The sequence below is a fragment of the Cygnus atratus genome, chromosome 4, assembly GCF_013377495.2.
Source record: "Cygnus atratus isolate AKBS03 ecotype Queensland, Australia chromosome 4, CAtr_DNAZoo_HiC_assembly, whole genome shotgun sequence".
Lineage (NCBI taxonomy): Eukaryota > Metazoa > Chordata > Aves > Anseriformes > Anatidae > Cygnus > Cygnus atratus.
This window is the reverse complement of record NC_066365.1, coordinates 14,256,722-14,268,949: the sequence shown is the minus strand read 5'-3', so window position 1 is coordinate 14,268,949 and position 12,228 is coordinate 14,256,722. Positions and strand designations below refer to the sequence as shown.

Below are 12,228 nucleotides of genomic sequence, written 5' to 3'. Positions count from 1 at the left end.
ATGAGGATGCAAGAGGGGACAGGTTCATGGTCATGAGTCAGGCTGAATAAGATACATCTGCATCCTTTATATCCCAGAAGAGTGCCCTTAGCACTCTCCTGCTGGCTAGTCCACATTAAACTACTCATTTCTCTCTTCCTCTGAACAAAGGTCTTATGCTTTGGACATGCCAAACTTTTCCTGTACAAATGGATACATGGCTTGCTAAGCAGTGTTCTCACCGGGATAAATGCAGCTTTGCTGTCTCAAAGATTTCACAAAATTTCCAGACTATAACTATACTCTGGAAGCATTGACCAAAGTGACCCTTGTCACATAGTTAGCTTGTTATAGGGCCTTGTTCCCCTCCCTGTAATAAAACCACGGGCTTGTCTTTTTCTTTTTTCTTTTCCCTCTTTTATAAAGGAAGTAAAGCCTGTTTTCCAAGTCCAACCTACAACCCCTTCACATGGCTCTACTTGCTGGTATCCTGTCCCAACTATACATATGAGGTACATGACTTTCTCCTGTTTCTTTGCTAAGGGCGGGTTGTTAGGTTGTGTAAAACTTTCAGCCTGTGCCCACAGCAAATCTGCAGCTCCTCGACACATCTCCCTATACATCAAGCATTACATTTTTTGTTTCAGAGTCTCCTTGCTCCCACAAATGTTTCTCCACCAGCCCTTCTCTTCCCTCACACCTATAGCATGACTTTTAAATATATTCTCCTCCATTACAGAGTCCCCAGCAACCAAATGATTTACCCCCCATCTCTTCACCCTCACACAGGATGCTGGGTGGCCCCTTTCTAGATGTTTTTCTTCTCTCTCTAGTGCAAAGTGTTAGGCTCTTCTTGTGAAGATTTTCCCTTTTGTTTTGTGTATACAATTAACAATGCCTCTTCCTTTGCGACAGGTTGGCTCTTGGATCAGTTTCACGGTGATGACACAAACACTGCCAGGTAAGTTTGAAATAAAGCAGAGATAGCTCTGAAATTGTTGTTTGTGGAGGTGAATTCTGTAAAATTAAAATGTGCCCCAAATTTACAGCACATGAAATACTGTCATCAAATCTCCCCTGTGACATGACTGTACAAACCTTCAAAGTGCTACCCTCAGAAAGTTGTGGGGAGCATGAACACTACTGAAACACCCCCAGTCAGCTTCTTTGGATCTAAACCTGCTGGGTTTTTTTGTTTGTTTGTTTTGTTTTTTTTTTGTGAAGTATTATTGTTTCTTCACTTCTCACAGTGAAAATTAACTTTGAAATTTAATTAAAAAATATATATTTTTCATTTATAGTCAAACATGATACAGGGAACTTTATTTTCACTGTAAACCTGGAATGATACTTCTAATAGGAAGAGCTAAAAAGACATCCTGAGTAGTTCCAATGAGTAAAGACACACACAGGTGTCAGGATTTCACCATTTGCTTTTATCAGGCACCCAGTTCCTAACATCAACCTGCTTAGCAGTGTTTGCAGATCTTGCTCAGTATTTTCCTGAATCCTTAGAGCCCTAAATACCCATACAAATATGGTCCCTGGGACTGAACTCCCCGGGACTGAGCTCCCCAGAACATTCACTTTTTAATTATCTCTCCATTCCAAAACAGAAAACAATAAAAACTACTTGCAAAAAGTAGCCCCACATGGTTTACAAATGAAAAAGGAAGGGATTTCAGAAGCGGCTTAAACTCCATCATGACAAAATAAAAATAAAACTTTTAATTTTGTTTGAAAGATAAAACATTTTTGTGCTACAGGTCCAGGTATGGAAATGATCTGAAAGTTCAGGGACATTGTAGGGCTGCATTCCTGGGGGCAGAGAACAGCAAAGGATGCTGTGTGCACATCCTTTCAGTGACTGTCCCAAACATAACTTGGCCAGATGCCAGATGAATCTGATCCCCCAGCTCATTTTAAGGGAGAAAAAGGGTACTGAATTTGAAAAAAAAAAAAAAAAAAAGAAAAGGCAAAACATTGTATACCTCTCAGCCTGAAAGGAGGGGAACCTAAGAGACCTCTTACTGAGCCTTGATGACCACAGCAGGGGCCCATGCATCTACACTGAGGCTTTTGTGAGACCTCACTGCTGGGCAGCTTAATCTGCGGCTGTCTGCTTGCTCCAGGGTCCAGCTGTACAACAAAACATTACAGCACAGCTCCCTGTTGCAGTTGGAAGCTGAAGGTAAAAATGAAGAAGTGTTATAGGCCAGAAGCAAATCAGAGAAATAGTCGTGTGTGGTCATGGAGAATTCTGTGCCGCGACTGCACGAGGCCCAAGGAGGCCGTGATTTATGATGAGGCCAGAGGTGTTTCAGGGTGTCTCTAGAAGATGTGAACATCTTCTGCATGCATTCTGACATGGCAGCTGTGAGCCTCAGGACACATTATCACAGCCACTGCAAGGCTGAGAACGAGGGCAGGGTTAACTTGTCTCTGCCCACAGAAGAGACTGCAGACTTTTCCCTAAACCCTCCTGTGTTCACAGAAACAAGCGCTGAAAGAAAACACGATCCTTTTTTTTTTTCCCTTTTTTCTTGATAGTCGGCATTTTTGCTTTCCTGATGGTCATCCAGATGTCTCTCTGGGCCCAAAAGAAACACAAGCTGTACCTGAAGAAATTTTATCCAGAGGTGCGGAGAAAAGCAGCTATGATTCCTATCATCTTCTGAGCCCTTCACAAGAGTTGAAGCCTAAGTGTACAGCTCAATAACTAATGCAGAGTAAATGAGCCACTGAATTCAGTAACCAAAGAGGACAAACTACTGGATATCTTTTTCAGAAAAATAACAGATCAAAAAGAAGAGATTTTAATTAAGTGAAAAAAAAAATAGTTCTTGAATTCTTCTTTCCCTCTAAAAGATTTTTAATTAATTTTCTGCAATGGAGCTAATTGGGAGATGATGAGAAAATTGTTTATGTTGAATATTAGGCTAGATATTTAGCAGGTGTAAATGGGCACAGATACTGCTGGAATACACCTCAACTGCATGCATTCAGATCTGGTGATTTTAAGGTTTGGTGTTAGATGTTGACCAGATGCATGGATTTTTGCATCTATTAAACTGCACAGAAACAGCATGTCCTGCCTCAACTCCTCTAAAGCATCACATCAAAGGATGACTTGCTAAGCTGCTAAAACAGTTTAGACTTCTTTTACAACTTTTTTTTTTCTGTCTTTCTTTTTTATTTGATTCTGATAGCAAATTGTTCAATACAAATTGGCTTAAAATGATTCACTGCAGAGATGTCTGGTTTTCTTTTATTTTCAGGTAGGCAGATCAGCCCCGCAGTCCCAGGAGGGGACTGTTTGTGAGCTGCTTCCCAACTTGCTACTAATTTGCTGCATGACCTTGGGTACATCATTTAAGTCCACACCCCCTTTCTCACATTAAACAGTTCTGGAAATAGCAGAAGACTTTCTGGACTAACAAGCATGTTAAGATCTTCTTGTTCAGTGCCCGACTGCATCTGGACACTGTTCACTTTAACTTGTATCAAGCACTGTGAAACCCTTGGGCACAAGGTGAACCAGATTACAGCTTGTTATCAAAAAGGAGAGGGATTCTGACAAAATTTCAGTCCCTATCTGAACTGTCATAGATGGACACTGCTGAATGGCTTCTGCTCCACTTCAATTTGGTTAGTAAGTTCTCACTGCTACTTTACTTTCCAGGACATTATTTTCTAGGGGATCCCCTGGATTTGTTATTCAAGTCCTGAAAACTGTTTAGCTCCATTTGCAAATCAGTGCATCCTTGCCATGCAGAAGCACAATTGTAGTTAGAAACAGCAAGAGAATGAGAACTGTTTAAGCATGCATTTATGGCCTAACTCTGTATATCTTAATTCTAGTTTCATCCTACTACCATTGCACATTTATCAAGGTCTTTTGGCTCCCTTAGGCCTATGAAAAAGTTTGCCTGAAAACCTTTAATTGTTAGAGAAATACCAAAATACAGATGCAAAGTAGGCAGTCTGTCTCCTAGAGGCACTGTTATCTTAGCACCAGCCCAAGTGTTCTAACAAAGTTCATTTGCCCCCAAAACTGTGTTTATGTTCCTCTTCTAATGTCTAATCTAGAGTCTCACAACTTGCCTATTAGCAAGAATAACTCATTTTCATCTTGGTAAATAAATCACTTTCCATATTTTTTTAACTTTTAAGCTAATAACATCTAATTTTATTTTATTTTTATTCCTCTCAATGGAAAACCCAAGTTACAGTGAACACCCAGTTGTCTAACCCAGACTACTAATAAAGATCTGTTTCAGAAAAAGTATTTTCTGTACTCTTTAGTCACTTATACCTAACAGAAATATTTTGAAACTTTTTTTCCAACCAGTGTTAGACATGTGAGTCATAAGAATGTTGTCTCTTTTTGTTTTTAACTCCAGTTACTGGGATTCTTTTAATTTCAGGTTAATTAAATGTCTCATTTTAGCAGTCTTGAAGTTTGAATAGTTCATGAGGGAGGGTAACTTGATAAAATTACACATTTATCTAGTAGTCTCTTGGTTGAGATTATTGCAGCTTTAAGTCTGTTCAAGGCATGCTACCAGAGTGATTCCAATTGCTAGGAGCCCAGTTCCTCTTCAACAATTAGTTTAGGCCAAGTAAGTACTTCAGGAATTGTTTACCTCTCTGATTTTTAGTAGGTCATTCGGTATGTGAGGATAGGGGAAGAAGGGTGTTGGCTCCCTAATTGAATGACTGAAGTTTTAAAATCAGGGTAGGAGCAAATACTAGGTAAGAACAAACGAAGATATACTACAACAGGCTGTCTCAGAAAAAATAAATAAATATGGCAGATATTTTGGGATTCGCTGATGTGATCTTGACTAGCTAAAACTGCTCTAAATTGTGTTAAGTCACTTCACAAATAGCAATAAATCCAACTTCCTGCACATTCATGGATCTTTCTCTATTACTCTACCTTCTGTGATTTTCAGGGCAAGTTCTGTGTGATTAGAACAGATAACTTATCTCCCTGTATTTGCCAGTAATTTTAGCCACAAGCATCATGTATATTCTGAAACAAAACAATTATCTCCACACAAGCATTTTCTTGGGAAAGTTTGTCATGACTACTAATTACTTGGGAAAAAAAGAGTCCTTATCGAGCTCAAAATACTCTGATAGTTTCTTGTATTAAGGGCTAATGAGTAAATAAATGGTTAACTGAAAGCACGTTTGGCAATATTCTCTCTTAAGCACAGACCTAACTTTTTCAGAGTCATCAGTAGGAGGAAGACATGGGCAGGGTCACCTGAGTGCCAGAATACCATCATGTTTCAAGGTCAAAGGGAATGAGCCAACATGCAATGTGACCCATTGCTCAGGTAGTTGCACCCTACTTTGGCCACTTAATACAGAGTTAGTTAGTCAACAGACATTGTGAAGGATGTCACCAACACAGCACTCTGCATGCACTGGCGTACATGGCAAAATAATCAGGAAAACGTGAACGAAATTTTTCAGTCCTGCTTCCCTGTGGGGGCCATGAAATCTACGACTTGCAACAAACAAAGCAATTCTTTCCCTTTGAGCTCACTCCCTTTTTTTTTTTTTTTCACCTGGAAAGGTGATGGACTGTAGGGCAGTGAACCCACAGCCCTGTGGTGCTCAGGATGTTCCTTACCCTTGCCTTTTGCTCCAGTGACCAGCCTGAGCTTCCTTGATGCTGCTGCCAGCCCCCATCTTAGACGCAACATAATGATGTTTGTCACAAGAAGCAGGAGGCTGAGCAATGTATAGCAGAAGAATCAAGTGGTCAAAGTTGGAGTGAGACAGATTCTGGTTAGATGCAGGGAGCCAGCACAACTACTGGCACAGGTAGGGCCTCTATCTACTGCGGCAATTCCTGCTCAACACTCTTCAGAAGCTAGGCCATCCAAGCCAAAAGACCACAAATACGGCAAGGTACAGAGACATGAGCCTACTAGACAACAGTTCTGGTGGGGACAGTGTGAAAATAATCAGCTGAAGTCCCACGGAGTCCTTCCTGGCCTGCCCAGTAAGGCTGGTGTGAACACTACTGCTCAAAGTACTGCTTTCTCTCCCATCGGTGGAGACTCCTCACACCCAGGTCCCTTTGTGTTCACCCAGCAGCTTGCTGCTGGTTTTTGTGCTGTGATCCTCCAGATGGGTAAGTCTCATCTTTCTCAAAGTCTAATTTCAAGACTTTCAAATGGGGTAGCCTAAAGTTGGGCCTTTGGTTTCACAGATCTACATTTTTGTGGCCTGCTCTTGCCATGAAATGCCGACCTTGACAAGAGCAGGCACCAGCTCAGGCTCTCTGGTGGTGCAGTGAGGCATTGTGATGGGGAACCGAAGTGGCAGATGCTCCTGTACACAGCTTGGCAGCCTGCATTTGGATGCCCAGTTTGAAAAGGCCCTTAAGACCCAGCCATATGCTTGTCTTATAAGACAGTTAACACATCTTCCCAGTCGACAGGACTGAAGATTGTCTCACTGATTTCATCTTTCCATAGAACACTGAAAGCAGGAGAAGTGAATAGGCAGATGGTCATCCTTTTTTAAACATGCTATTATCATCAAAATATCTTGTACTTTCCATTGTTTTGTATAAAGAAAGTGACTCTAAATTGGCTTTTATCACACTAGGAACTGAGATAAAGCAACCTGATAGCAAAGTAGTGCTCTGAAAGAGAGCCTGCAGTGATAGCTAAATATAATAAAATAAAAATCACTGGATGTGAAGACTTCTAAAGTACACTATAAGAGGGAGAAAGCTAAAGGAAAGCAAGAGACTATTTATCTATTTATAGTTTTAACAAGTGCTGCTGAACTAAAAATTAATTCAAACCATAAAGAGTTTTTCAGCAAGCTAATATTTTCCACATGATGCTTTATTGGCTTCCCTTTTCTGTATTTTCCTAGGCACAAGTTTTGTCTCCGAGCTATATTCTCTGTCATTAACATTCATGAAAGCTTTTAGAGAAATGTACTGTATGCCAGTTCCAGCGTTCCACAGATAAACGTAAATGAAGTGTTGCATTGTCACTGCACAGTGACAAGTATCTACATGAATAATATTTTACTACGAAAAGCCTGGTTTATCACAGGTGAGTGTATAAAGGCTGCTGTATAGCTACAATTAAAGGCAGTTTTCATAACATGCGGCCTTAGCATCATGGAATAAATTTTTTTTCTAACGTTCTCTGCAGACATAGTGTTCAGCTATGTATGCAACTCGTACATGTAACTCTTTCTGCAGGTACTGGAACCAAGAGTAGAGCTGCCCTGGGCCTTTATCATGGCACCGGTGGCTGGCTATTTATTTGCCTAGCCCACCAGAGACTGGCTTTTACTCTGGCGCTGCCCTGTGAGGATGGCTCTGAGAAAACATTTTCTTGTCTGTCTGGACAAGAAGTGGCCCACATGAGGGGCGTCAGTCACTGTGCGACTGAAATACTCTGCACTGAATTGCCTTGCAACATAATGGTAAATCTAAAACCTCTTTTGTCAAGTGAAAAGACAAGCTAACGGTTCCTGAAGTATGTGCATTTGGATTAAAAAAACCTACCACATATTAACACCTTCACAATACCTAGAGTTCTAACATATATCTGCTTTTATCCAACTTCTGAAGCATTTGAAGGCTGAGTAACCAAGCAAGAGGAAATTATTTATAGATAAAAGAAATATGATAAGAGTATTCAGCAATGCTAATGAATTCCTTATTTAAAAAAGCAAACTTCACATCTTTTGTTGAAGAATTCTGATCATTAGCCAGCTTCCTCCTAATACATGACATTATTCCTGGGAAAAAGTAACATAGCTCTACCCGTGATCCCTTCTGCTGTTCCAAATACTCTGCCATTCTCAACAAGGAAGGCTTTTCTTTTAAAATTACAGCTCTCACCATCTGGGGGCTCTTTCTTTTAAAGCACTACAGGGCAGGCTCAGAAGAAAACAGACCCCATCAAGCATTCTTTTGCTCTTACTCATACTGAAAAGCCGATGAGTTTTCAGTTGACTGGTGGAGCACCATGACACTGAGTTACAAAATAAACAAATACTTAAAAAAGTGTCCCTCTCCTGAAGACGAGAAAAGAAAATTTATTTATTTTTTTTTCTAGGACATAATATGAAGCCATTTCCTAGGTTCAAGGGCATCCTTGCAGAATGAAACATTGATTAGAGAGCTGGAAGGACTAGAATGTGGCTGCAGTGTGCTTTTAGGGATTAACAGATATGTCTTTTTGGAGAGAAATTTCACTCTTTCTGACAACAGAGCTTGACAGAAATGGATTAAAGATGACATCTCCAATATTGCATCTAATGAAAAACAAAGTACCTGTTCTGAAACCAACAGTGAATACTGTCACATAAGAACACTGTATTCTTCCACCCTCTGGTTTATGTCATCTCTTTGCAGAATGTGCTTTGCGTTTGGACTAGTATGGCTTTCATTCTAACTCTTACTATTTATCTATTAGAGCTTTGAGATATGCAGTAATGTCAAAGGAAAACCAGCTCCTGATTTCAAAAGGCTACAGATAAAATATCTATGTTACCTATTTCAGCCCTGTTGCCCCACACACCCTAACTTCCGAATGACTCTCCTACACATTTCCTTTGCTCCTAACCTCTGCAGCTGTTCATGGCCTTCTCCCTGCAAAACACAAGAATAATTCTTCCAGGTCTAACTAATCAAGTTTGTAACAGCATCTTACTATTAAACCATAAATCTGTGAAATAAAAGCTGCAACATAATCTCACATACGTTTGAAATATTTTCTTATGTAGAGAGCCCTAGCAGGTAAAAGGAAAAGATATTGCAGTAGTACAGACACAAGGACAAAGTGAATAGGACCGTAGTAATCTGAGAGCTGTAGTTTCCCCAAGGGCTAAGTGCCTTGGACATCTGTCCCAGGAGTGGGAAGCACAGATACAATAAAGATTTACTGCAATGTAATAAAGGCAGTGCTGATCTTGCTTACAGACCTGAAATTAACTTTAGAAGACATAGTACCCTGAGAACACTTAAACAAACAGGTAATCTATTTTGATAACATGCAAATATTTGTTGGAAACTGTACCTCAAATATTCTTGCACTTCGTTTGGAAACGCCAATTTTACAATAATTTTCACTCATGCACTATGAGCACACCATGGACTTGCACAGAGTAGTGCAAGTTACACAGGGAATTACTGATAATGACTAAACAAAAGCATGCTGTTTTATTATGTGCAGTTATTCATCTTCATTTTTGTCAGGGAAATAAAGTGCTATTCCTACCAGAGAAGCTGGTGAAGTTTCTTGCACTTATGAACTGCGACACCAAACCCTCAGGGCAGCCACACGACTGTGCCAGAGAGCTTGAGCTTGTAGAGGGAATTCAGGAGTCATTCATAAGTAGGAGATGACAGCTCTCCACAACCACCCTGCTCCTGTGCTGATGGGTCTGAGTCCCTGATGAAGCAAAGCCCATTTCAGCCACTGCTGCTCCTTTTCAGAGCTGCTCTACCCAGGGGCTGTGGCCCCAGCCAGATATTTCAGCACCCAAGTTCTCTTTAAGCAGCTCAAGGGCTGGGATGCCACAAGCCTACCGCATCTCTGCTAGAAGATGTGCCGTGGACTCCAGGCCAAGGTGCTGAAGCCAGATGCAAGATGGGTTTAACTCTCTCGGTAAGCCTGCCAAACAGCTAATGCAGTTTGTCATCCTTGAAGAAGCCACCAATGTTAGTTTCTCATCCCTCAAGCAACTCGTGGTATGTGCCAGCTGGTGGTTTGCCGACTGGCTCTCAGTGGCACATGGCTGCCCAGACCGACAAAAACAAGCACAGCAGCCACTGCCTGCAAATGCTTTGAAAAATTACTTTTATTTACTGGCATGCAGTTTGTGTAAGGGCACTAAATCTAGGCACGTGCAACAGGAGGCAACCTTGCCTACTGCAGTTCTGTAGCCTTGGGACTGCAGATGCATATGTCATCCAAAGGGCATATTTAAAGCAAGCAAAAAAAAAGGAAATGCCTCGTGTAATCACAACGTCGTGTTGCAATTATATGTGAATAATGCGTTATAAAACACGCTGACAAGATCCCCACTTCTCAGCAGCCCTTTGAGCAGTCATTTTTTTTTCAGATACCATTGAGCAAATAGAAATAAAATCAAATCCTTCAGCATCCACAAACATATGGTTGACACACACAATCAATAGGCAGTTACAAAGAGAGAAAAACTGCAGGAGTTTTCTTATTGGAGATATGGAGGGGGGAGAAACTCCCACCCCCCACTTGAAGCAGAGAAAATAAAATTGATTCATTGGTTACAGTGCAAAGAGATGAGCATCTCCAGCAAGAATTAAGGACACAAACAAGGTCACGACAAAATTTTCAAGCGGCAGCAGGCAGGATTGGCCGAACTGCCTTCCATTTTAACTGCAATTGTCGATAAAATAGGCACATTATGAGGCAGGCTGAAGGATGGTCAAAAGGTTAAGCCCGACGAGCTGGTAGAGAAAACAGACAAAACCACCCTCTGACACAATAAACCTCTGCAGACGGGGCTTCTGCTGCTGCTGTCCTGATGGGGAGAAGGGCAGAGAGCTGAGGGCAGGCAGATGTCCTAACACCTTGATCTCAGGCAGTGATCTGCAGTGTCCCAAAAGCAGTCTGTGCACAGGTTCTCACCAGGTCTGGGCTGCTTCTCTGGCACTTTTGGGCAGGCTCAGTCTACTGCTGTCCTTGGTGGAGAAATCCCTGGTTATCTTGCTGAAGGCAAGTCAACTTCTAAGCTGAAAGAGCAGCCACCAGTCTACTGCAGCCCCAGGTTCAGTCCCTTACCCTGATTCAGAGCAGAGCGATTCAGGCCCCGTGAGCCTGCAGCAGGCAATGAAACCAACAAAGGTTAGAGGGAGCAAAAATCATGCCTGTTATTTCTACTGCTTACCTAGAGCTGCCAGTGAATTTCCCTGCAAGATTTTCTCTCCATTTCAATTTCTTTCAACCCCAGAGGAGATGCTGCATGCCTTTATGTTGCAGCAAAACACTCTACAGCCACAAGAAGTGAAAGCCATCTGTTCTTTGAAAGTGTTTCAGACAGTTTTTTTTTTACTATTTTTTCTAATTAATATAACTAATCTTTCAGCTTGCTTGCATTTCACAGACAGATGAAATACTACATATTTCAGCATAAGCTGTGAGAGAAATAGCTCAATCAATCCAAAATGACTGTTTTTTTTTTCCTTCTGATTTTTGATTTACAGAAAGTGTCGAATATTTATGTTTTCACCAGAAACCAAAATTTACCGATTCCCAGTGGGGACCTCGCTTTCCAAATCTCCCTTGTAAGACCCAGTTGCTCTCAGTGCTTCTTTCCCTCAAACCAAGCATCACTTCATTGCTAATTCCTGTAAATTATGAGTGTGAGGGACAGCATCCCCATGCTTTCAGAGAGAGAACCAGCCAGGCTGAATCCTGCAAGCTGGAAAACGTACAGGTTGATTTCCCCAGCAGAGAAAACCTCTGACCACTGTGCACATGGGAGTCTCTGACACAGCTTGAACTGAGAGTGAACCGAGTCTGATGTATCAGACCATGGAAAAGTCAAAGCAGCAGCAGGAGTCAGCATGCTGCCAAGGGGGAAATGTGTAGTTGGAAAGCTCTGACACTCCATTTAACAAATGGAGCATGGGCTAAGAGTACAAAGGAAAGATGACTGTATCATAACCAAGGCTTAACATGCACCCAAATTTTTGCTGTGAGAATGGCTACCCTTACATTCAAGGTAGGCAAGAGGCCAGCATCCAAGTTGTTCCATCCATGAGATGTGGAGGAGAAACGGGCGAGGAGAAGGCTGCCTCTCTCCTTACCCCGTAGCTGAAGTAATGAGTTTGCTGCTGGCATGGACGCACTGTTTGGGGACCGGGAAGGAAACTGATGGTGCAGAAGCTCTCTGAGACCAGCTGGCTCCTGAAGATAACCAGGCGGTGCCCTGTGCCTTGCTCATGCTTCCAGCCCCCAGATGTTTCCCCACATTTGAGCCTGCCTGGCTCAAAGCAGCCTTGGGGCAAGAACGGAAAAAGTCACCAGAGACTGAGGTGTCCCTACCATGGGCTCTTGGCAAGCCTTCTTGCCCTCAGCGAGCTGATATCCTTGAAGCTCTGCTCTGTCCCCCACATCCCCCTGCCCTCGATGGTGCCATAGAGCATTCCTGCAAAACAAAAGCTGTCCACGGTTGCAGATGGCTGTTGTAATCTCCCTGACTGAC

General features: G+C 41.9%; 1 protein-coding gene across 1 annotated transcript in view; it reads left to right on the top strand.

Annotated features, from left to right (window-relative positions):
- TECRL (trans-2,3-enoyl-CoA reductase like) overlaps nt 1–2,657 on the top strand; it is a 58,387-nt gene extending 55,730 nt beyond the window's left edge. Inside the window, exons 10-12 of the mRNA XM_035540558.1 lie at nt 406–491; nt 895–940; nt 2,530–2,657. Of these exons, the coding sequence (XP_035396451.1) occupies nt 406–491; nt 895–940; nt 2,530–2,657 (260 nt within the window). The remainder of the gene's footprint in view (nt 1–405; nt 492–894; nt 941–2,529) is intronic.
- The last annotated feature ends 9,571 nt before the right edge of the window (nt 2,658–12,228 follow it).